Source organism: Chelonia mydas, chromosome 1 (assembly GCF_015237465.2).
Source record: "Chelonia mydas isolate rCheMyd1 chromosome 1, rCheMyd1.pri.v2, whole genome shotgun sequence".
Taxonomy (NCBI): Eukaryota; Metazoa; Chordata; order Testudines; family Cheloniidae; genus Chelonia; species Chelonia mydas.
In genome coordinates, this window is record NC_057849.1 from 131104369 (window position 1) to 131130040 (window position 25672).

Genomic DNA, 25672 nt, shown 5'->3' on the forward strand with positions numbered 1-25672 from the left:
TTAAGGGATAAAGGCACCCAGCCAGGTTTATTGTCAACAAAGCATGGTACTAGTATCCACAGACTCTGCTGGACCACTAAGACATGTATGCCCATAACAAGGGACCAACTCAGTGAACGGCGGGACTTTCCGTTCCTCCCTAAGGCCAGACAAAGTTACTCCCTCTGAGATACATCTTTATACCCCAACACAAACAAGTTAGTACTGCCCCTTTGACATAGTTACTGCTCCCTGACATCACTAGTTATCACCCATCATCTTGGACATGCTGGTTCAACCAAAACATCTCTATTATGTACTGTCATCCTGATCTTATCTTTTACGAAGGGTCAGTGCATTCCTGTTATCCTTGGGGAATGTTTTAGTACCATCCTTGATATCAGGATGTTCTGGTACCACTTGATATTGGGATGTGTTTGTGTGAGTACTCTGTCTCTAGCACTTCTTAGGAATGTGTATTTCTGCAATATCAGCCTTGTTCTTGCCAAATTTTGTGAGCAGGTCCTGTCTCATACCAGGCCTCTAATACAAGGGCTTATGTCTCAGGCTCTCTTCCTATTACAGATATTACTCAGTGTGAGGAAGGCTATCACAACCAAGCCTGAAGGGACTTGCCCAAGATCATACAGCAAGTCAGTAGCATAGCTGGGGTTAAAATCCAGGAGGGCTTGGCTATCTGGAGTTTAGGTCATTATACTATACAGCCTTAGCACAGCCCTCCATTATATGAAATTAATTTTTAATTAAAATAATATACAGTAAAATGATAACCGCATTAGTGCCTGCCATGTCATGTTACTGAGAAAACAAACTCACTACTATCGTATGATATTTCATATAATGGAATTATTCCCATCATAATAAGCTTCAAGAAATTCTAAAACAAGAATATGATCCTACAACTCCTATTATTTTTATGCAAGGTCTGTATGAATAAGCCATATGACAAGTCTTTCTCAGTAGGTCACATGCAAAGAAACCTACAGAAAAGGAAGAAGTGCATTTTTCTTTTATGCGCACAGAGTGCGACAGAGCCTTTCAATTATTTTAATTCTTAGCTGTTTTCAACAAAGGAAATATTCTCTGTTCCTTATGGGGTTACTGAGTGAAGAAATAAACTCATTTATTTGGCATCTTTCTTTTTCTGTAAGACGTGTGTTTCTTGTCCATTTATGGAAGAAAACAAGGTCTGTTCTACAACAAAGAGTTATTTTCATACAGTGCAGAGGGGACTTATCTGGGAGATAAATATCATACCCATGGCTTATTCAAAACAGAAGAAGATGATAAATCTGTAATTGAAGGATATGTGATTTTAAAAATATGGAAACTCAATTTAGTATTTCTCTATAGGAGCTGTAAGCATCATAATTTTCATTTAATGGAATATTACTAAACAAGTAAATTTATTTGTAAAAAAAAATAGGGTGGATTTACTTAAAGTGCAGTTCTACTCTGAAAAATGACTACAAATGGTTTCATGAAGCAAGTTTGTTCTCTTATGGATTTCCATACCAAATTTGCTCACTAAAAATCATTCTGTTTCCCTATGCCAGCCCTGAATACCCAGCCAGGGACCAAAAGTCTTGTGGTTTGTGCATCATCACCTAGAATAAAGATTCTGAAATCGAAAGTTAATTAACAATTCTGTTGACAATGCATGAAAGAGAACAGAGACTGCCACACTTTTCCATAGCTGTAGTGTTTTTGGAGTGAGAAACTTTTCTGTTGGTCACAAAAAAAAAAAGCAGATTTGCTTCTGGCTACACACATGGATCTAATCTGATGAGTAAAATGGTGCAATTTTTACATTGTCATTTTTCTGACCTTAACAGCACTTTAATAAATCCTCCTTGCAATGTTTATTTAGATTAATATTGCTGAAATGCAAAGTCCCCATGTAGTAGTTTTCAAACCTCTGCCAGCTGTAACACAGATGGAAGGTGAATAATTTCATCTAGAGGGCCCTGGGCTAAAGTTTTGGGGATGTGGGGCATAAAGTCAAGAAGAAAAATCGAAGCTCTGAGCCACAGATGTCCCCAGGCTGTTCCTCCTTCTTCCCTCCACCAACACAGCCTCAGAACCCGAACTCATTGCGTGGCCAACATAAATCTGCACACCCTTTTGGCCTACATTGTTCTATGTTTACTTTGTGTTGAGTCTAGTCCCCCTCCTCTGTGCCGATTAACCTGGGGCAAAGGGAAACTGGTCCTTGCAAACTTTCTTTTTACAGTGTAGAACAGCTGTTAAGCAGATAACTGTATTTAATGCCTTTTGCTATGCTCTTTCACAGGTTCTGTTGAAATATTTAAAAAATCCTATGAAATCAAGCACAGTGTTGAATACTGAAGGGCTGCATTAGGACCATGGGAGAGTCACAAGTGGATTTTCAGGGGAAGGGACAGCTCAGTGGTTTGAGCATTGGCTTGCTAAACCCAGGGTTGTGAGTTCAATCCTTGAGGAGCCATTTAGGGATCTGGGGCAAAAATTGGGGATTGGTCCTGCTTTGAGCAGTGGGTTGGACTAGATGACCTCCTGAGGTCCCTTCCAACCCTGATATTCTATGATTTTTAATGCTTTGTGCCAGTCACTAAAGTCTGAGTTTGCACTCTTTAAGCAAGCAAAACTCCCAAAGTCTTCACATGGAATTTGGCTCATTAAGTATTGTAGGACTGAATCCTAAATGATTAAAAAGTTCTACTAAATACTAATACTACTGGCAGAGTGACTAAATGCCAGATTTTTATACCTTTACTCATGCTTGTAGCACCTTATTCCACAAGTAGCCCTGATGTAGTACTGCATGGTGGGCAGTAAAGGTATGGACAGAGGACCAAGTGGCTGCTCAGCAAATGTCCTGCCACGGGATGTCTGCAAGGAAAGCCAACATGGAGCATGAACTTGCATGGAGTGTGCTGTGACCGGGGCAGAAGGGAGGGAGACCATATCTGTTCACAATACAAGAGATCCAGTGGGCTAGACGTTGCTAGGAGAGAGCGCGGCCTCGACAGCGGTCAGCGATAGCGAGGAAGAGACGAAGGGAAGCACAGAAGTCACAGGTACGCTGGAGGCAAAAGGCCAGTGCTCAGCAGACATTGAGGGAGTGCAGTGTGCACTCTCTGGAGGAGGTGTATCGTTTAGGGTAGAAGACGGGTAAGTGTATGCCCTAGTTGAGGTAGAACAAGGAGACCACTTTGGGAAAAAATTTGGGGTGAAGGCATAGGGAGACCTTGTCACGGTGGAAGACAGTGAAAGGCGGTTCCACCATCATGGCCACTAGTTCGCTGACCAACTGTGCACAGGTGATGGCCACCAAGAAGATCATCTTCATGGAGAGGTGGGTGAGAGAGCAGGTTGCCAGGGGTTCAAGGGGCAGCTTAGTGAGGGCAGAGAGGACAAGGTTGAGGTCCCAGGGGTGTGTAGGTTACCGCACAGAGGGGAAGGCATTGGGAAGACAGTGAAGGAAGCGGGCAGTAGTTGGGTGAATGCAGACGGAGAAACCATCCACAGACGAAGGTGGTCTGGGAACCAATACTGGCGAGGCCAACCAGGGGCCACGACAAGAATCATCACCCGATCCTTCCGGATTTTGTGCAGGACCTGGAGAAGCAGGGGAATGGACAAGAAGACATAACGGAGCTCACAGGTCCAGGCAATGAGAAAGACGGAATGGAGCATGAGATCATGGAGTTCCCACTCATGGCTGGTACGGAAGGAGAGACTGAGCTGATCCATGAGAGAATTGCTTGCCCCCGGGAGGTGTACAGTGTGGAGGATGATGCCATGCCAGAGGTACCAATTCCAAAGGAAGATGACCTCCGCACAGAAGTGGGGGGGGGACCAGGCCCTGCCCTGCTTGTTGACATAGACGACCACTGCCATGTTATCAGAGAGCACCTAGATGTGGCGGGAGCGGAAAAGAGACAGGAAGGCCAAGCAGTCAAGGCGAATGGCACATAGTTCCAAAATGTTGATGTGCATCCTTGCCTCCTGGGGTGACCAGAGGCCCTGGGCCATGCGGCTGTCCAAATGGTCTCCCCAGCCTGCAAGTCAGGCATCAGTGGTGAGAGTAGTGTGAGGCGCGAACAGGACACCTGTGAGGATCATGGAAAAGTTGTGCCACCAGGCCAGCGAGGTCAGGACGGATGGGGGAATGAGGACAGGCTTGGTGAGAGTGTCCCTTTGTGAGTTGTAGGCCGAGTGGAGCCACAGTTGGAGGTAATGCATATGCAAGCGAGCAAACAGTGTGACCACGGTGCAGGTATTCATATGGCCAGGAGGGAGTGGCACTGATAGACGTGCATGCATGGCTGGTGGCAAAGCTGCACGATAAGAGCACTGAGGGCAGCAAAGTGGTGCAAGGGAAGAAAGACACAGGCCACTACAGAATCCAGGCGTGTCCCAATGAAGGTGAGGGACGAGCATGTGGGGACAATCACCAATTTCTCCTCGTTGATACAGATACCTAGGTAGCCAAGGGGCATGCAGGGTCCGGATACTGGTGAGAAGGTAGGCACAGGGGTATGCAACAAGGAGAAGAGGGAACGCCCCAGCCAATGCATGCAAGCTGCCACAACCACAAAAACCTTCATGAAGACACAGCGAGGGGCAGTGGTGATCAAAAAGGGAGGACACGGAACTGGTAATGGGAGGTGCCCACCATGAACCGTAGGAATTTGTGATGAGCAGGGCGGATGTCTATGAAAGTAGGCATCTTTCATATCGAGAGCTGTGAACCAGGTGCCATGGGGAAGGCATGGAAGGATATGGAGAAGCATGACCATGCAAAAATGGAATTTGCAAATAAATTTGTTCAGGGACCGGAGGTCCAGAATGGGGCAGAAGCCACTCCCCTTCTTCGGCATGGAGAAATGTGGGCGGGAGGGTAGAAGCCATGGCCATGGTAGCACCGTGGGTTGTGTTCTATGGCACCCTTGTGGAGGAGGGCATCTGCTTCCTGTTGGAGAATATGATACTGGAAGGGCTCCCCAGAGCGGCCTGGGCAAGAGTGGTAAGGAGGGAAAGAGGAATTCGATAAAGTAGCCATGGTGCATGATGTCCAGTACCCAATGATCAGTGGTAATTTTGCCCCAGTGTGGGCGAACAGGGCAAGATGACCCCCAAAGGTGATGGGTAGCATAATGGGGAGAGTGGAGGAGGATTTGTAGTTCTCATGGAAGGAGTCAAAAGTTCTGCCTGGAGGTGCATTAACGGAAGGTAGAGGCAGATGAGGTGGAGACAATAGAATGCCACAGAGGTTGAGAACAAGGATGGCAGCGAGACAGCTCAGGTTGGCGTTGTGAGTAGGGCTGGTAGGTTGTGCAGGGACGGGGTCGGAAAGATGAGCGATGCTACCTGCGGGTTGGGACGGGGGTATAGAGGCCCAGCAACTGGAGGATAGTAAGAGAATCCTTAAGAGAATGGAGGGACTCATCAGCTTTGTCACTGAAGAGTTTCTGGTTATTGAAGGGGAGGTCCTCAAGCATGGTTTGGACTTCCTTTGGGAGCCCACTGGACTGCACCCAGGAGTCACGGTGGAGCACCAGCCTGGGAACCAGGGAGCCTGAGGTGGTGTCAGCAGCATCGTCCGCAACTTGAAGGGCCATCTTGACGAATAATTTGCCCTTGTCCATGAAGTGTTGAAAGTCCTGCTGCTTAATCAGAGGTCAGGACTGCCTAGAAATCAGTGAGCTCGGTGTAGGAGAGTCATATTTTGTGAGGATAATATGATAACTTGCCCCATGCATCACCACTGCTGTGGAAATGGAACTGGGTGTGGTATCGGCAGCATCCAGAGCTGCCTGAAGAGATGTCCTGGGCAGTAAAACTGCCACTCAGCGATGCTAGCCTGAAATTGCTCCCTTTGGTCTGGAGGAAGGTGTTTAATAAAAGAACCAAATTTTGCATGATTTGTAAAATTATATTTAGCAATCAGTGCCTGATAATTCACAATGTGGAATTGCAGGGTTGCCGATGAGTAAGATTTTCTCCATAGAAGATCTAGGCACTTCTGGTGTCTGTCATTCGGAGTGGACTTATATCATTATTGTTTGCCCTGTTCATTCACTGCATCAACTACCAGAGAGTTGGGTATATGGTGAGAAAATAGGAAGTCAGAGTCCCTGGTGGGAGCACAATACTTTTTACTGGCTCTCTTACATTTAGAAGTTACTGTGGCCAGGGCTTGGCAAATGGTTTTCACAGGTTTCATCAGAGCCTCATTGATTGGAAGGGTAACTTTGGATGGTGTCACAAAGTAAAGACGATCCAACAGTTTGTTGAGATTCTTTTACATCCTCAAGAGATATCTCTAGGGAGTTTGCCATCTGTTTAATGAGGTTTTCCAACTGCCAAAAATCCATTGCCCATAGATGGAAGAGGAGGCCTCATGCAGTGATGAGGATGACATGGTAGTCTGAGGGGTAGCTTTTGTCTGCCCTCATCTCCTGATCCTCAAATGTTTCCTCGTCTTGCTGGGGAGGAAAAGCTTGAGTCTCCCTAACATCTTGATGGAAGAGGATTGGGGCCCTGGAGAACTCTAGGTGAGGTTGTGGTACCAATGGACCGATAAATTTGTCCCTGCATGACAGTACTGAGGGTTTTGAGCATTTCACAGCCAGCGCTGATGTAGATGAAGGCTTACTCTTGCACAGTACTGAACAGCTAGACAGGGGTACTGCGAAAGGAGTTAAATACGATGGTACTGGTTTTCTCTGTTTGCTATGACCATTTCTGCAGGATGGTACTAGGGCCTTCTCACCTCACCACTACCGAAGGAGCTCTTCATCTCTATAGTACCGAGCCTCGTGGTCAAAGTCACTAGAGGCTGTTGACCTGCTCGGAGTGTATTTTTGAAGTGGATTCCTTATGAGGCGAGTAAAAAGTACCTCTTCTTGGACTCTTTAAAGGAGATCTCTGAGGCTTTCCTCTTTCTAGGAGAGTATTGCACCGAGGTGCTACAGAGTCTCAGACTGGTGTACAGGGAATTTGCCTGACCTGGTCCAAAATGGCCCAAAGGAAGTAATTCATTAACAGTCAGAGCTTGATTCTCCAGCTTTTCCATGCCCTGGATTTGAGGGCTAAACTCACTTCTGTGGGAATGCAACTCCCCTAAGCAGCAAATGCACTTAGTGTGTCCGTCGCTGAGCGGGATTGCCTGTCTATATGTGAAGCAAGTTTAAATCCCGGTGAATCGTGTATGGCCCTCCCAGGGGGGATTTCCCTGGAGGAAATAAAACTTCCAAATAGCCAGTAACTAACTACTACTAACTAAACACAAATAAACTAAGCTAGACTGAAGTCAGCATGCAGCCGAAGCACACACAACGTGGACCTGCTAAGTTCTGTCTCAGGCCGATGTGGTTGAGAAGGAACTGCAGGCAGTTTGTCTGTGCAGCCTGATATAGCCTCATTGTGGGGCATGAGGAAATCAGCCGCGCATGTGCAGGTCAAATGGACACCGCTAACGAAAATCTCCCTTCAAAAGAGTGTGAGGTGCACATGCACCTGAAGTGGAGCAGTCTAGGGACACTATTCAAAGAAGAACAGGCTTTTACAGATATTGAAATCAATGGGGGGATGTAATAAATGAAAGGGAGGGGGGGAGCTCCCTTTTATGGACCCAGCCAGCCAGTTAGCTATAAAATTTCTCTTAGTAACTGTTCTTTAATTGCTCTACCTGTAAAGGTTTAAAAGAAGTGAGTGGGCACCTGGCCAAAAGAGCCAATGGGAAGGCTAGAACTTTTTAAAATTGAAACAAGACTCCTCATTTGTCTGTCTGTGGTTGTTCTCGGAGAGCGGCAGACAGGGCTGCAGTTATGCTGTAGGAAACTTGGGGCCAGGTATGAAAAAATTATCTGTATCATACCTAGAAACTACTCATTTGAAATCCCAGATACGTAAGTAGATCAGGAAATGTCTAGGAAGATGCGATTAGGTCTATCTCTTTTTATTTCTTTATGGCTTGTGGACTCCCCTGTGCTAACCCCAAATGCTTTTGTTTTGCTTGTAACCTTTAAGCTGGACCTCAAGAACATTATTCTTGATGCTTAATTCTTGAAGGTGGTTTTTTTAAATCTAGCAATAGCCCTTTGATTCCAGATGTATTTTCTTTTTTTGTTTGTTTTTAATAAAATTTACCTTTTTTAAGAACAGGATTGGATTTTTGTGTCCTAAGAGGTTTGTGCACATGTTGTTTAATTAGCTGGTGGCAACAGCTGTTTTTCTTCTCAGCTCTTCCCGGGATGGGAGAGTTTGAGGGGGGGCTTGAGGGTACCCCAAAGGGAGGAATTCCCAAGTGTGCCTTCCTGGGTCCTCAAAGGAGTTTTGCATTTGGGTGGTGGCAGCATCTACCCATCCAAGGTCAGAGAAAAACTGTAACCTGGGAGTTTAATACAAGCCTGGAGTGGCCAGTATTAATTTTTAGAATCCTTGTGGGCCCCACCTTCTGCACTCAAAGTGCCAGAGTGGGGAATCACCCTTAACAGGGGCGAATTTTTTTAACTGAGGACAATAGTGGGACTAATGTTGTGAATTGTCACAGTGTACAGTAGTTGACAAAACAAGAGTAAGACTATAGTCACAGAATTATTATTTTTAGATTGCAGGAGTGTCCAAAGTGTGCTAGGAATTTTCCAGACTCAAAGGTGGACAAAGTTCCTGTCCCAAAGAGTCCATAACACATTAGGGACTTCCATATTGCCATTGATTTTAAGTGGAAGGCATTCAAATACTATGGTGATCAGTGGCAGTATAAAACACAGGGACAGATCGAATACCATCTTGTGCTCGCAGTGCTCTTGTAACCAGTAATATGAAATGTCAAAGCTGTGTACAGTACTGCATTAAGACAAATTGCTGTACAAGAAAATATTTCAGTTGTGTTCACAATAAGGAGGAGCCTTGCTGCTCCAGATGGATTTAACAGGAATACAAATTACAACTCTAAAACAGCTCTCAGCTCATTATAAACAAAAACTAAAACTCGTAATTGTCTGCTGGTCGCCAGTGACTGAATAATAATAAAAAAAAAGTTTCACAAATCCTATCGTGACTAGAAATTATATTATATTAAAATACAAATGAAAGCAGTGTTTAAAGTGACTCCCAGTTTGATCATAAGAAGGTACTTAGAATATACTGAACTGATGCAAACACTTATTATGTCTCCAAATTTCTTTCAGTTTTGTGGCTTCTAGAATGAGGCTGATCTGAATACAGTTTGCCCTCTCCCTTGGAAAATCCCACAGCAGAGGTTCAGGTGGAGAGGAAAACTCCATGAGGTTTTCCTTGCAGATTTTCCTCAAATACTTCTCTTCATGAACAGGGTTTCCTGTCAGAGTGTCTCCAAACTCTCTGGATCTTGGGGGATCTGCCTGAGGTTAAAGATTGTCTGCGTCCAAGAGCAGTTCCAATCCTCCCTTTTCCCCCTGCCTGTGGCTGCAGAGTTTCATTGGCAGAGACTCCTCATCTGCTGTTGCTTTTGGAATCTCCCCTTAAAGAAAGAACTCTATAGAAAAGATAATGCAGCCTCAGGCTTGTTCCCTGCTGATCTGATGTACATCCCACAAAACCCACCCTATTCGTTCACTAGGTACAGATTCCTTCAGAGCTCCCTTGGGCATGGGGCCCAGTGAGATGGTAGCACTTGCTGCAGGCAAGGCGGAGTCATGTACAGAAGGCCCCTTCTGTACACAGGTCTGGGGACACATTACAAACCCTGGCAATTTAGGTATTATTTTTAAGGATGCTTGTTGGCATTTATTCTTTTTATCAGCATTTAATTTCAGTCCACCGTAGCATCCATCATAATAAATAATGTGCCTGGAAGGGACCTCGAAAGATCATCTAGTCCAGTCCCCTGCACTCAAGTATTACCTAGACCATCCCTGACAGGTGTTTGTCCAACCTACTCTTAAAAATCCCCAATGGTAGAGATTCCACAACCTCCCTAGGCAATTTATTCCAGTGCTTAACCGCCCTGACAGGAAGTTTTTCCTAATGTCCATCCTAAACTGCCCCTGCTGCAATTTAAGCCAATTGTTTCTTGTCCTATCCTCAGAGGGTAAGAAGAACAATTTTTCTCCCTCCTCCTTGTAACAACCTTTTAAATACTTGAACACTGTTATGTCCCCTCTCAATCTTCTCTTCTCCAGACTAAACAAAGCCAATTTTTTCAGTCTTCCCTCATTGGTCATGTTTTCTAGACCTTTAATCATTTTTGTTGCTCTTCTCTGGACTTTCTCCAATTTGTCCACATCTTTCCTGAAATTGGACACAATACTCCAGTTGAGGCCTAATCAGCGCGGAGTAGAGAGGAAGACTTACTTCTCATGTCTTGCTTACAATACTCTTATTAGCTCTTATAATTCTCTCTTATGGGGCTTTTTTTGATACACAGAAATCTGTATATGGATCACACACACCTCATGAGAGCTTCCAAATCCTGATGCATTTGCTATTGGAATTGCTGTGGACCATTTTTATTCTGAGCCTTTCAACTGTACTTTCACTTTATAGTACTAAAATGATTGTTGCAAAAATGATGGCACAGAGGCAATGCTAATTTCTGATTAGTTTGATAATACTGAAAAGGTTAATTCACAGAGAATGTCACTGACATACATAATTCAAAAATATAAAGGAAAAAAGGTCTCTCTTCTACCAGATCTTTTCAATAAATAAATCCATCTGCAGTCATCTTATCTTCACTAATCAGCATTTACAGACTAAATTCAGACTTATGGCACCAACTAAATTAAAGCTCCTCCGCTAAAACTGTCCAATGAAGAAACTTCAAAAATTACTCATATACAAGGGATGCAAGAGAAATCCTCTCCAGGAATATTTAATGTATTTACTTTAAGACAGATGTTTAGAAGTCACATATAAAGATAACAGAAATAAAATTGGTATTTCAACTAAATTACACAGCATAATACGCACTTCAAAGCGGGAGACCTTGGCCATCAGTAAAGTAGAACATGTAGAAGAGTAGTCAAAACGCTTCTATAGATGGAGATACCAATGTTAATACAACTTCACAGTTAATACAACTTCACAGGTCTCCCATGTGTAGTATATTTATTTTTGTTTTATTCTTTGGCTTTGAAGATAAAGAAGAGAACTATAACAAACAATAGTAATTGAATAAGGAGGTCACTACAAAAATCACCACACGTATATGGATCACTCTGCAAGGACTGAGTCCACAGAGACTAACGTGTCTATGATTCTCAATCTTTTCTCAGATTGTTAACTTTATGTATGAGTAGTATCATTGACTACTGACAGACAGCATGTAAATATAAGCATGTGTGCAAATCTTTGCAGGATCAGGCCTACATCAAAAACAAAAGACATTTCCTCCGACTGCCTAAGTCTTGGAAGACAGGGAATGAAGAAACACAGATCTCTCATTTGCTGTACGGCCAACACCAAGGCTTTAAAAAATCACAAATCATGACTTAAAAAATAAATAAAAATCCCCAAACCATCCTTTGGAACCCTTGTAATTTGCCTTCTGCCTTTCGAATGCATTCAATTAATGTTTTCAAGCTTTTCTCCACAACCAAAGAAACTTTTTTTTAAAATGAAAGTTGAGATTCTCATGTAAAATTCTAATAATGAAATACTACATTTATTTTTGTTACCTTGTATAAAATGTAGATGTATAAAATCTACCTTAAGTGCATTATTAAGGAATGATGCTGGAGAGGATTTCCCGTGTTTACTACAAGAGAACATTTCTAAAGTCAGTGGGCTCCATGCAGTTATAAAAGCTTGGTGTCCAGGGATCACTTCGCAGGATTAGGATGTACATGTGCACTACTCCACAAAATCCAACCTCTAAATGAACAATAGGAAGATCCAAAATTCCCCTTGCCTCATGGTCATGATATAATCTCATGCAATTAGGTTTTACAAGATGGCAAAACTTGGATCATCATACATCTACATGTATATTTGGAGCATCAGTAAGATCTCTTCCTGCAGTAGCATGTCCACTGTGGGGTAGAAATATTTCATAAAAGTCATTTTTGAAAGCTGCCAGTCCCACTCTCACAGCATATCCTGTATTTTATCATCTACATGAATGTTCTCATGACCCTGTCAAAGAGGCCCTCTGATATCTCTATCCATTCTGTATTTGTACAGTGCCTAGTGCAATACGGTCCTGATCAATGACTGGTCCTCCTAGGCAATACCACAACACAAATAATAGATAATAATTAGAAAGACAAAGGTTCCCCTTCAGGTAATGAGGCAGAAGACATTTGTCATTTTGAATAGATAAACAGAAAGAGCTTTGGATCTAAAATGCTGAGTCTGTCTGTAAGGCCTGAAGGCTTGACCCTGTATAGTGCTGGGAATAGGGTTGCTTGCGTAAACACAAGGTTAAAAATAATTAGGGGGACGGGGAGAGCTGGGGAAGCCAATCTGATGAGCACGGCAGACAGTGCTCTGTCCAGCCTTCAAGTTAGACCTGCCTAGTAGTGGGAGTAAGACTTTAGCATGTAGCATTAGCATGATGAAGATAATGATGCCCATATCTCCTCAAACAAGCCCATGCTGCCCATCCCACCTTTAAAACACTGCACATTAGCAAGTAGAGCAGGCTGGAAAATGGAAATCTAAGTTTTCAAGGAAAGTAATTTCCAGGAAAATTCCAATTTAGCAGAACCAAAACTGAATTTTTAGCATTTCAGCCTGTCTGAAGGGCTCTTGTTCATTTCACCATTAGCAGAAAGTGAAATTCACAGCCTTACAGACAGGCTGCCAGAAGCTGAAAGCCCAAGCTCTCTGTGTCTCCCCAGACCAACTGCCAGAGAGACAGCCGGACATGTGGACAGCTAAGGCGCTCACCCTCCCTGCCTCCCCTCAAGCTCAGCTGCAGCTCCCCAACTGCCCACCTGTCAATTTTTCTCCCTCCTTAAAGGCAAAAAGGGAAGCTGACCCTTCCAGGTGGGCAGCAGTTTCCTGACAGAAAAAAAATCAAAATTTTTCATTGGAATTTAAATTTCCCCCCCAGAGAATTTAATTTTCTATCAAAAATAATTCTGACAGAAAATTCCCAACCAGCTCTGTTCACAAGTCTGACAAGTGAGGAGCAGATGTGAGCTAAATCTGGATGACTATGCTTAGTTCTTAGCCTTTTGTCTCCATGCATTGCTTCCATTAACACTTGCACTAGAGTGTAACAAGCTTACGTTCTGCACAAGGATTTACAGGACCATGGTGCAGATATTTTTATAGGATACAAATAGGGGCAGATGGTAGCATTGATGAAAAGGTGGTCATAAGCATCTGCATTTACAGTGCATTGGTTAAAGCGGTTTAAAGCTTTTCTTTAAAGCTGTTGTCAAATTTCAGAGTACAGTTTACTTAGATGCTTCCATTGTTTTAATATTTTAAAAATACATAATTCCGCAGTCAATGATTAGAACACAATGACCAAGTTGGAGCACTTACAAAAATGCAAGCAGAGATAAAAATCATGGTCACTCTCATGTTAAGGAAAATGTGTAATGAAATACAATGAACAGCAATGTAAACAAAAAACTGGTTCAAAAATTTACTCCCTGCCAAAATAAACAAAAAGCAGAGAACACATAATTCTGGATTCTCATTTTTATTCATAGCTGAACAGAAACATGCTGGACACAAAATGAAGCACAGCACAATAAAAGTTCTGAAAGCTAATCTACCTTTGCTCCCTTTTAATGACAGGGTCTTGCTTCAAAATTTATGTTTTATTCTTATAGTGCCTTTGATTCAAAGCAACCTAAAATACTCAGTCACTTCATAGCTGCCTAATTCCACCCTAATTAAAAATTCTATAAGACTCCATAGTACTGATTTTCTGTGAGCAGAGATGCAGCACCTCATAGCTTCTGAAATCAGTTAGCAAACATGCATGCAAAATTAGGGTTGTTTAATTTATAAGCTACTCAGCCATGTGCACCTGCACATACAAGAGCAGGATACGCTACCGTCTCCTTCTCAGAAACGCAGAGGGTTTTTTCCTTAGATCTCCAAGGCAACTTTAGATGCTTTCATTATGTCAAGATTAATTTTAATGATGATTAATTTGGTGATCTGCAGACTATATTTTTGTAGGCATTACTCAAAACATCAAACATGGTGAATTTTCATTAGCAACCAGGCTTGCTTCCCAATCTCCTTGCCCATGGTATACTACTACGGTATAATGAGAAATTTGCTCAAAAACCTGTCATTATTTGCTGTAATTACTGAAGCTATTATATGCTGCACTAATTTTTGATCAAGTACATAATTAATGATGTTGATAAATATGCTTATCCTATGCAGTGGTGATACTGCAAAAATATATTGGTTGAGACAGTTTGTATTTTTTGTCTTCTTGATGATATTGACAGATAGTTCGCAGTCAATTTTGGAAGCATAAGAAAATTCTACAGCTCACATTGGTACTATTCTTGCATTTTTGCCCAACACATTTAAGATACACTGAAATGAATCCACAAGTACAAAGTAAGCACATGGTACTATAAGTATAATGTAAATATACTTCGGAAAGCAGTGCATGTTAAAACACAAACATAACATGAAGGTTCTGACACAAGCCAACAGAAGCAAGAATATTCATTGCTGAGACTGACATTCTGGTCTTAACCCAACCTGTTGCATCCAGGTACAGAAAAATCCAAATATCCCAATACAAGGCTCAAAATTAAAAATTGGGTGTATCAATCTCATATTTGAGTGATCAGATTGGTCCTTACGTGTGCAACAGGTGGAATTAAACACCTAAATACTTGATTTGTTTGAAGAGTGGGCCCAAACATTTGCTGTAATGCTTCCCTTGTAAAAAGGAAATCTCCACATAATTATATAATAATAATAATTTTTGTTGGCTTGTAATCTTAGAATGATATTGGGTTGTTAATAATAATAAATAATAATGCATTTGAAATAATAACCTTCTGAAGGTCTTTTATTTTTATAACCTCTAAACTGAGTGAATCTAGTCCTTTAAAATACTACATAGTGCACAAAAACAAAATTGTTCTCAGGTAGATATCCTGTGTTCCAGGTGTTTTGTGCCAGAATGCATTTTATAAATGCCTCTGCATTTAAAAGAAGGGGTTTAATGAAAACACTGACACAAGATTAATGAAAACTGTGCCACCCAAAAAATACATTTCTGTAGCTGATCCAAATTTTGGACCGTTCAAGGTAAATGTATGTTTCCAAACAATCGGAAAAAATCAGGGGTCAGTAGCTGGGTTATGCATCACTTCCCTCAAACTCCTATTGGGGACTCTTTCCCCCTACCCTAGACCCCAGGATCCTCCTTACCCACTAGCCCTGGAAACCTTCATTACCTTAAAAATCTTCTAGGGGTTTTGCTTAGACGGCTGCAAATTGATTCCATACAGGTGACCATATTTCCCTATGCTGAATACAGGACGACCTGGTAAAATTACTCATATTCAAGTGAGTTCAACAGCAATCAATCAGAACTATGCAGTACAAACGTTCAAATTAACATCAAGTTGACTGAGCCCGTTAAAAAGAAATAATGCATAGTTGGATTATTTTTATTTACCTTCTTATCTTTAAGGCTTTAGGGTTCACACAGGGAGGGGTGACACACACACCCCTATCCTCCCACACACACACGGGGAAAGGTCACACACACACTCCTGTACACCTCTCTCACACGAGGGGGGAGGTGACTGATCGAGCCAACCTTCACTGCCCAGCGCTCTCCGCCCTCCATGCCTGGCTGGGCCCCTGGACAGATCCGCCTCTCCTGGTACCTGGCACCACGTATTCCCAAGGCAACATGTGGGAGCGGGGACCCATGCAGGGTCAGATGCCCCTCCTCCCCAGATTTCTGCCAGGGTTCACACCAGAATGTGGCCAGCAGCAGCCTTTTGGCACTGTGTGGGAGGGAAGGGATGGGACCTGCTTCCCGCAGCGGGGGGAGAAGGGGGAAGGGATGACCTGGCCTGTGTCTTTGCAGAGTTCATCTCTTCTTCTCTACTCCCCTCCCCTCCCAACCCCCTCGTGGCTGGAAGCAGCTTGTCCTTTCCTGCCCGCACAGTGTCAAAGGCAGCTAACACGTCCAGGCTACTGCTGGCCACCAACATAACCCAGCCACCTTCCATCCCACTGCTACAGCGTGGGCAGGAAGGGGTTAAGCCCTAAGGATGCATTGTGCACCAGGACACCTGACTGTGGGAGTTTCAGCAGCCTCAGAGCCTGGCCAGAGAGGTGGCTCAACAGGTGAGGATGCCCAGGGGCCAGAGCAGCCCCATGCTCCCTGGGGGCAGGACCCAGGGCAGGAGGGGGGGCAGGTGAAGAGGGTGCTAAGCCCCTGCCCTGGGGGCTACTGTGGAGCCTGCAGGCTCAGGGCTTGAACAGGTTGGGAATCACTTTGGCCCTGCCATTCCAGAGTTTAGCTGAGGGGTGGAGAGGCTTCCCCATGCCAGTGCTGTGCGGGACTTTGGCACATGCAGGGCTCAGCTCCTCCTGGTCAGCAGCCCCTGGCCGGAGGGTCTTGGGCTTTCCTGGGGCGCTAGCCCAGCCAGAGGCAGTGAGGGAAGGAAGGAGCCTGCCAGCCAGGCTGTTGGTGAGCTGATTGCTCAGACCAGGGGCTGGTTCTCCACACAGCTGTGGGAGTGGGATGCCCCCCGTGGGGGGTATATGGAGGAGTGACGCGTAACCAGCTCGCAGCCAGCGCCAGCCAGAAACGGAATGGGGGGCAGGGCCCTGCTGACCAGTCTTGCACACCCACCCCTACTGTTGACAAAGGACCCCTCCACTCCCCACTGATGGGCGGGCGGCTGGCGAGCAGGGATCAGGCCAGCAGCAGGACCCGCCGATACTGACGTGGCTGAGGCAGAATATACGGGACAATTTGTCTGTTTTTAAGAAAAAGTTGGGACACCTGCAGGAGGGCTTAAATATAGGACTGTTCCTTTAAAAATGGGACATCTGGTCACCCTCGTTCTATATGTTTTGGGGCCTTCTCTTCTCTGACCTCCAAGGTTCATCAGCTGGGTATGGATGACTTTTGTCCTGGGTGGCAGATACAATAGGCTGAGGGAGGCTGTGCCTCCCCAAGCAGCCTGGCACGGCCCCACTCATGCTCCACCCCCAGGCTCCCTCCTGCAGTTCCCAGTGCTCTGTCCTGGCCCAGGCTGGCTGGGGATGGCTGGCCTGCTGCGGGGACTCGGGGAGGCTGACACTGGGGCCACACTGCCCACCCAGCCCTCGGACCGCGCCCCGGACTCCCATAAAATCCATAAAACCACCACCCACCTTAAACTCTCCCTTCCTGTGACGCTTACAAAAACCTTGACAAAAGCCACTGGCTATTGTGCTAGTTGGTATTGTTTTCTTGTACTCTCCCCTCTGTGTGGCTGTGTCTATCTGTTGTCTCTTATATTTAGGTTGTAAAGTGCTTGGTGTTGGGACCATCTTTTTCGTAATTTATTTGTACAGTGCATAGCACAATGGGGCCTTCATCCATCATTGGGTCTCCAATGTGCTACTACAATATAAATAATAATAATCAGAAGAAAAAATTGCCTATAACAATATAAAGCTTTAAATTCATTTAGAGCACAGAAGAATAATGAGCCTATCTGCTTATATTTTACTATCAACCTACAGATTTCTAGGACAAAGGCATTGTCCTAGACTTTCAGCAAGGTCATTTCAGCTGTGCTGCTATGAAAGCACATCGTATTACCTGCACCTTCAGCTGCAGATTTAAAGCAACAACCACTCTCTAGGCATATATTAAAAGAGAACTTATTTTTCAGTCTCAATGCAATAATCAGAGGCTGCCTCAAACTGTCAAAACTAATCATAAATGAAACCAATATACAAAAAGCCATTAGCTTTTATGTTCATTGTTGTTTTATTCTCAAGTGAGTTTTCAGCTTATGAAATGTGCCAAACAGAACTGTAAAGCATGGACAAAAGCAGTATAAATGTCTCCACACTGGCCTGCTCATACAGCTAAGTCCCCACACAGAAGGGCCACCCTTACAAGTGACAAAGCCATGTGCTCTTCATGCTCATTCAAATCTCAGCCTTTCTGCTCTGATTGTCACAAAGCCAACGGTCTGCCCTGCCAGGGAGGGGTTGAAATACTAGTGTGATGCTTATTGATCATGTTCCAGTGCTGTGTGGCGTGGAGGAGTGCAAGCCGTTTCATGCTGCTGAAGAGATCTATGCTGATAGTCGCTTAAGCTGTCCCCGGGGAGATCTGGATATGTCATCCCTCTTTGCAGCACTCCCTTGAGCAGCTGCAAATTCCTCTCTGCTCTTCAAATGGAAAGTTCCCTTTGCTATTACCCTAACTTCCTCTGCACTCAATTGTGGACACAACCTCTATTTCCTCCCTCTGGCACTCCATCCAACCCCTCATGGGCAGGAACCTCTAGATCCATCTAGTTTGCACAGTAATTTGAAGACAAGGATTGGAAGAAGTCAGTCCTGGCTGCCATCAAGACTCCTAGATTCACAGAATTTAAATAAGACAAGACCATTAAATTGTCTAGTCTGACCACCTGGTTAACACAGGACATTAAATTTCACCAAGACACTCATGTACTGAGATCAATTAGCTGTGTTTGACTAAAGAATATCTTCCAGAAAGGCAACCAGTTGACATCAAAAGATGCAGAATCTACCACTTCCCTTGATAGTTTGATGATGATTAATCACCATGATTAATGGATGATTAATGGATGGTGGTTACCATTAATCATCATGATGATTAATCACCATACTGTTACTGTTAAAAATGTATGCCTTATTTCTAATTTTGAATTTATCTGGCTTCTGCTTCCTGCCATTGGTTCTTGTTTTCCCTGCTAGATTTCAAGAGTGCTTTATAGTACCTGGTATTATCTCCCCTCAATGGTGTCACCTCTCAGTCTTCCTTTATATAAGCTAAACAGACTGAGCTCTCTAAGTCTTTCACAGGAAGACATTTTCTCCAGCCCCTGAATAACTGTCGTGGCTCTCTCTTACACCTTCATTTTTTCAATATCGTTTTTAAAGGACAATAGAACAGTATGCAGTATTGGGGTCACCAATGCTGTATAGAGAGGTAAAATCACCTCCCGACTCCTACTCACTACTCCCCTGTTTATACATCCAAGGATTGCATTAGCTTTTTTTGCTACAGCATCGCACTGGGAGCTCAGGTTGAATTGCCTTTTCAGAGTTGCAACTTTCCAGGATATGGTCCCCCATTCTGTAGGTATGGCTGTGTTCCTTGTTCCAAGATGCATAACATTGCAACTGGCTATATTCAAACGTATTTTATTTGAAAAGACGCAGATTATCAAGAGATCCAGATCACTCTATATCTCCTTCAATCTTTATGTCATTCACAAAGCAACAGTGATTTTATATTTACTTCCAGATAGATACTGATTTACTTGATAAAAATACTGACTATTGATCCCTGCAGAACCCCACTAGAAACACTCACTAGAATCAACTATGATTCGCCCCGATAACAACTTTTTGAGATCTGTCAGTTAGCAAGTTCTTAATTCATTTACCGTGAGCTCTGTAGATATCGTATAGTGCTAATATTTTAAATCAGAAAGTGAAACACCTTACAAAAGCAGTCTCAGGACTTTTGGTGGTGCTGTAGCAGTAGGTACCATAGATGATACTTCCTTTGTGCAAAAGGAAAAGTGGTGTTGAAAGAGACTAGAGGAGCAAAAAGAGATGCGTCCTGTCCATATTCCTTTAAATAATGGTAAAGGAAGATGGTAACAGGACTGTCCAGAACTACTTGAACTGGCTCTAGTGATCACTGCTTTATTTCTACCGTGAAGCCCCTTGCTCTACGCTCTGCCTGGCAGAATCGTGGAATTCAAGGCCCTATTTGTATGCCACTGTTGATTTTTCAAACCACAAGCCAATAGTTGTATTAGTTCATCTCCAGAATACTGGAGGCAACGCTGTATGTGATGGAAAGTATGATACATGGTTTTTATTTTGGAGCACATACACACAGAGAGAGGGTGGTTTTTGTCTCCCAGGATGCCTCTTTCATTTTGTAACATGAAATTTCAAAACTGACTACAATCAGGTGGATTGTCATCATGGTAATAACACTATTTGCCTAACTGCAGTAAGCTGTTTACTGTGCTGTTATGTTGTCTACGTGATTATGGCATGCAGCCACATTACCAATAAGAAATATAATTGAGCAATTTTGGGGCAGGAAAGGGACTTTTCATCTGACTCTGCACACAATTCTGTGAAAACATCAACTATTTTTCATACCACAGTATTGTTTGGAGACTATAAACAAAACACTTCCTATTTGTGATGTCATAGATTTAGTTTAGGGGAGAATCAATGGCATAGAGGAAAAAAGTGTAAGATAAAATATTTTTGATACTATGCCATTCGCACATGACCATTTCTCCAAAAAAAGCCAGATCCAATGCCATTGAAGTCAATGGAAAGACTCTCACTCACTGCAATGGGCACTGGATCAGACCCAAAGATGACAAGTTTATGCCTGGCCCTGAGTGGTGCATATAAAAATAAAAATAAAAAACCCTAAGGCCTGAACCTACTAGTCTCCAATTCGACCCTTCCCCCAACTCAATATATTGCCATATAGCATAAGCCTTCATTTACAGGCCTTCAGCTGGCATTCAATCCATGTGACAATGCACACATCCAAGCCAAATGGAATTCTTTATGTGATTTTTATGTGACTGTCAAATGTTTGACTAAAATTCAGCTAAATCACATTCTCTTCAGTTTTGAACATTGTGACATGTCATTTTTTTCCATTCCTCTGGTAGGAATCTCCCCAATTCTCCATGACTTTTCACAAAAAAATTCAGAGTGTTTCAATACATTAAACAAACAATTTCCATAATGCCTCAGAATGCACATCATTCAGATTTGCTAGTGTGCACACAGTATTCCATTTTTCCAGGATTCTCTCAGCTAAGGATTTTCCAGCAGCTGTATTTATGCAAGCTTCATTGGTTCCTAATTGTCTATATATTTCCTCCTTACTTATCTTGTTAAAGACCAATTACAAAAAGTATTTCAATAGCTTAGCCATTTGTGCTCAGACTGCACACTGATGGGTGCTTTATAAATACATAGATAGTTTTTAGAATTAGCATCAATTTCATCTTCTTAATGTATTAATTGTCTTGCTTTCTCTCCATTAATTATTACATTGTATCCCTATTGCTTTAGCTCCCAGATTCCCCTTTAAGTTTGGAGCCCCTTTGTGCAAGGACTACACAGTCACTGCCACCAAAGAATTTACCATCTACCATAACATACTCCAGTGTTTCCATTCCCACTAATATTTATAAATGTCCTTTTTATTCTCCTTAATCCACTTGACTATCATTTAATCATGTTGCTGTCTTGATGTACTCTTTAGACTGCGAGCCTGAACCGTCTTTGTATATTCTTGGTTAGCTCCCTCTCTCTTCTCTATTTGTAGGTCAGGTTTGTTTGGTTTTTTTAACTCCACATTTGGCCAATGTCACATGAAGCCACATTAGCTGCTTCTTGTTTTTGCATTTTCCTTTTCACATCAATTGTTGATTACTGTGCTCCAATGATGGTTACTTTAAGACCATTCAAGATACCTTTCACACTCATGCACTTTAAAGTGATTTATGCTTGTCTTTCTTCCCCTCCCCCCTAAGCCCCCCATTGCATCCCTTCTCCCTCAGCATACAGGACATGGAGGGTCATTGCTCCCCACTGTGGCAATCAGACCATGGAGGTCCTTCACTGCCCCTCACATCTCAGGTATCTGTAAGGCCCCAGTTTAGGAAAACAGTTAATCACATGTTCAAGCCCATCCCTATTCACCAAAGCACTTATGGACAGGTTTAACTTTTACCACGTGTTAAGTGCATTGCTGAATAGAGATGATCTACTGCAGGCATAGTCAATTATTTTTTGTCAAAGTCCAAATTTCTTAGACAAGGTACAGTCAAGGTCCAGACTCCAGAGAAACATTTTTCAACCTGCAAGCGCCCCTGTTCAACAAACACATACAATGCTGTGTAATGTACCCAGGGCCTATTGCTTATATTTTTAGTGCATTAAACGAAAAATATAATCAAACCACTGTATAACCTAAAAATAACCTCCAAGAAAGATGTAATAAATTACATCTGAGACTTTGAGAAAGAACATATATAAACCATCAAATAGATAGAAATATTAATATTAAAACACTTTCCTACAACTGTTTAAGCTTTGCATTTGTTCTGAGTTTCCAAAAAGTATTAATTTTGATTTTGTCAAATAAAATTATTATAGGCACATTACCCCCCCATGCAACTAAGGGTTACTATGTTTCAAGTTCCCCAATAAAGGACACTGTCGGCCGGGGGGAGAGTTGGGGAGGAGGGGAAGAGCTGAAGGGGAGAGTACAGTTGGGGGAGGGGGGTGCTGGAGGGGATATTTGGGTGGTGCTGGAGGGGTGTGCATGTACTGGGAAGGGTATTTGGCGGATGCAGGAGAGGTGTGTGTGTACTGGGAGGGGGCATTTGGTGGGCGTTGGAAGGGTGTGTGTGTGTACTGGGAGGTGGCACTTGAGGGGTGCTGGTGGGAGTACATGCGGCCTCACTCTTGAGGTAGGGGGAAGTGTTGCTCCCTGTCATGGTGGCAAAGCGGTTGGTGCAGCCTGCCAGTCTGCACCTCCCAGCAGGCCTCTCCCCCTCCCCAGGGCAGGGAGCCAAAGCCTGGCTCTGTCACCCCTCCCAGCCAGGCTCTGAGGCCCTGCGGCAGGGCAGGCAGACTGGCCAAGAGGCATTTGGCAGCACTGCTTCCCTGATAGGCCAGGTGGCCCAGCTCCCCCAAAACCACCGATCGCCCACCAGCTTCCCGCCACCTCACCAGCACCTGCGTGTTTGCCCACATGGCCCACTTGCTCCATCCCTGTGCTGCAGCCTGCAGGCCAGCGGATGATGGAGCTGATGGGGATTACCCCTGAGGGCATTCTGCACCAAAAAATTAAAAAGTCTGTGCCAAAAAATTTAAAATTCTGCACAAAATTTTAAAATTCGGCAAATTTTATCTGTCAAATAAATGTGGAGACTCCAGCATGGCACTTGGGAGCACAGGCCACTGGATGCACAGAGGTGGGAGATCACTCTGCAGCTCCCTGAGGGTCACAGATTCAGCGGTGGGGCTGCACCCAACCCTGACATAGTGCAAGGATCGGGCCTGCCCCAGAAACACCCAAGGGCCCTGCCCCTCTGTGCCAGGTGCACCAGTGTGGGCAGGCAGGCTCAGCCCGGCAGGATCCAAGTGCGGAGGGGCTTAGTGTGGGAGGATCCAGGTATGGGTTGAGAGGGTTCTGTGTGGGGCACTCTGGGTGTGGGCAGCTCAGTGGGAGGATCTGGATGGACAGGGGTTTTTTTCGGGGAGGGGGTTCTGGGTGCAATGGTAATGGGACTTTGCAGGGGGCTCCGGGTGAAGGTGGTTGGAGGTCATGGGGAGAGGAGGTCTGTGGGGGGGGGGACAGAGCTCGGCAGGGTGGGTCTGGGTGTGGGGGGTTTACTGGGGGAGTCTAATTGCTGTGGGAGTGGGGCTCAGTGAGGTGGGGATCCAGATGCAGCTGGTTGGGGCTTGGTGAAGGGGTAGTAGGGCTCGGTGGGTTTTTTGTGGATACAGACTAACACGGCTACCCCTCTGATACTTGATAAACAAACTAGGAAAATAAAACCTAGATGGAGCTGGTGGGTGCATAACTGGTTGGAACACTGTTCCCAGAGAGTAGTTATCAGTGGTTCACAGTCATGCTGGAAGGGCATAATGAGTGGGGTCTCGCAGGGATCAGTTCTGGGTCTGGTTCTGTTCAATATCTTCATCAATGATTTAGATAATGGAATAGAGAGTACACTTATAAAGTTTGCGGATGATACCAAGCTTGGAGGGGTTGCAAGTGCTTTGGAGGAGAGGATTATAATGATCTGGACAAACTGGAGAAATGGTCTGAAGTAAACAGGATGAAATTCAATAAGGACAAATGCAAAGTACTCCACTAAGAAAGGAACAATCAGCTGCACACATACAATATGGGAAATGACTGCCTAGGAAGGAGTACTGCAGAAAGGGATCTGGGGGTAATAGCGGACCACAAGCTAAATATGAGTCAACAGTGTAACACGGTTGCAAAAAAGAAAACATAATTCTGGGATGTCTTAGCAGGAGTATTGTAAGCGAGACACGAGAAGTAATTCTTCCACTCTACTCTGTGCTGATTAGGCCTCAACTGGAGTATTGTGTCCAGTTCTGGGTGCCATATTTCAGGAAAGACGTGGAAAAATTGGAGAAAGTCCAGAGAAGTCCAACAAAAATGATTAAAGATCTAGAAAACATGATCTATAAGGGAAGATTAAAAAAATGGGTTTGTTTAGTCAGGAAAAGAGAAGACTGAGAGGGGACATAACAGTTTTCAAGTATATAAAAGCTTGTTACAAGAAGGAGGGATAAAAATTGTTCTTCTTAACCTCTGAGAATAGGACAAGAAGCAATGGGCGTGAAATGCAGCAAGGGAGGTTTAGGTTGGACATTAGGAAAAATTTCCTGTCAGGGCAGTAAAGCACTGGAATAAATTGCCTAAGGAGATTGTGGAATCTCCATCGTTGGAGATTTTTAAGAGCAGGTTACACAAACACTTGTCAGGGATGGTCAGACTCTAGATGGTCTAGTCCTGCCATGAGTGCACGGGACTGGACTCGATGACCCCTCAAGGTCCCTTCCAGTCCTATAATTCTGAAAACCAGGATCTTTTAAGGTCTCTCAGTTGGATATCCATAAACTGAGGCACTCAAAATCACTAGTTACTTTGAAAATCTTGATAATTTACAACAATTTTATGATGATCAAGGAAAAACATAATATATGATCATGCCAAGCAGTGATCAACAGACTGTATTTTTCTTCCCATGTTACTGTGACATGTAGTTTGTGGTTTACCAAACAGACGTTTAAACTTTCACCATTCTAAATAGAAATGATTGATGGAGCCTTACCTTTGGGAATAGTAATCTGACAACCTAGGTCACAGTCCTGCTGCAACTGATAAAAGGCCACTTCCTGTAGTCGGGCACGCTCCAACTCTGAAAGGCTTTGAACGGGAACTGACTTCAGCCGAACACTGCGCCCTGACATGCTGTTCCACGTGAAGTCACCCTACAGGAAATCAAGTGGAAAAACATGAAGCATCATATGCACAGTTTAAACAAACATACCCTTCTCTTTCATTGGTAAGCAAAACAACACAGGTCCCTTTCCTTAAAAATTCACTTCTTGGACAGTCCTGATCTTTGAAATGTCATCTTTGTTTTCACAGAATCAATCAATCTATGCAAAAAACTAGGGCTGTAAAGCAATTAAAAAAATTAATCTGTTAATAACAGAATACCATTTATTTAAATATTTTTGGATGTTTTCTATGTTTTCAAATATATTGATTTAAATTACAATACAGAATACAAAGTGTACAGTGGTCACTTTACAGTTATTTTTATTACAAGTATTTGCACTGTAAAAAACCAAAATAAATAGTATTTTTCAATTCACCTAATACAAGTACTGTAGTGCAATCTCTTTAACATGAAAGTTGAACTTATAAATG

General features: G+C 43.5%; 1 protein-coding gene across 4 annotated transcripts in view; it reads right to left on the reverse strand.

Moving 5' to 3' along the window:
• Window positions 1–25672, reverse strand: part of ARHGAP6 (Rho GTPase activating protein 6) — a 502260-nt gene that overhangs the window by 79441 nt on the left and 397147 nt on the right. For all 4 annotated transcript variants that reach the window (XM_043537808.1, XM_037900064.2, XM_043537809.1 and 1 more), the window contains one exon: window positions 25068–25227. In XM_043537808.1, the coding sequence (XP_043393743.1) occupies window positions 25068–25227 (160 nt within the window). The remainder of the gene's footprint in view (window positions 1–25067; window positions 25228–25672) is intronic.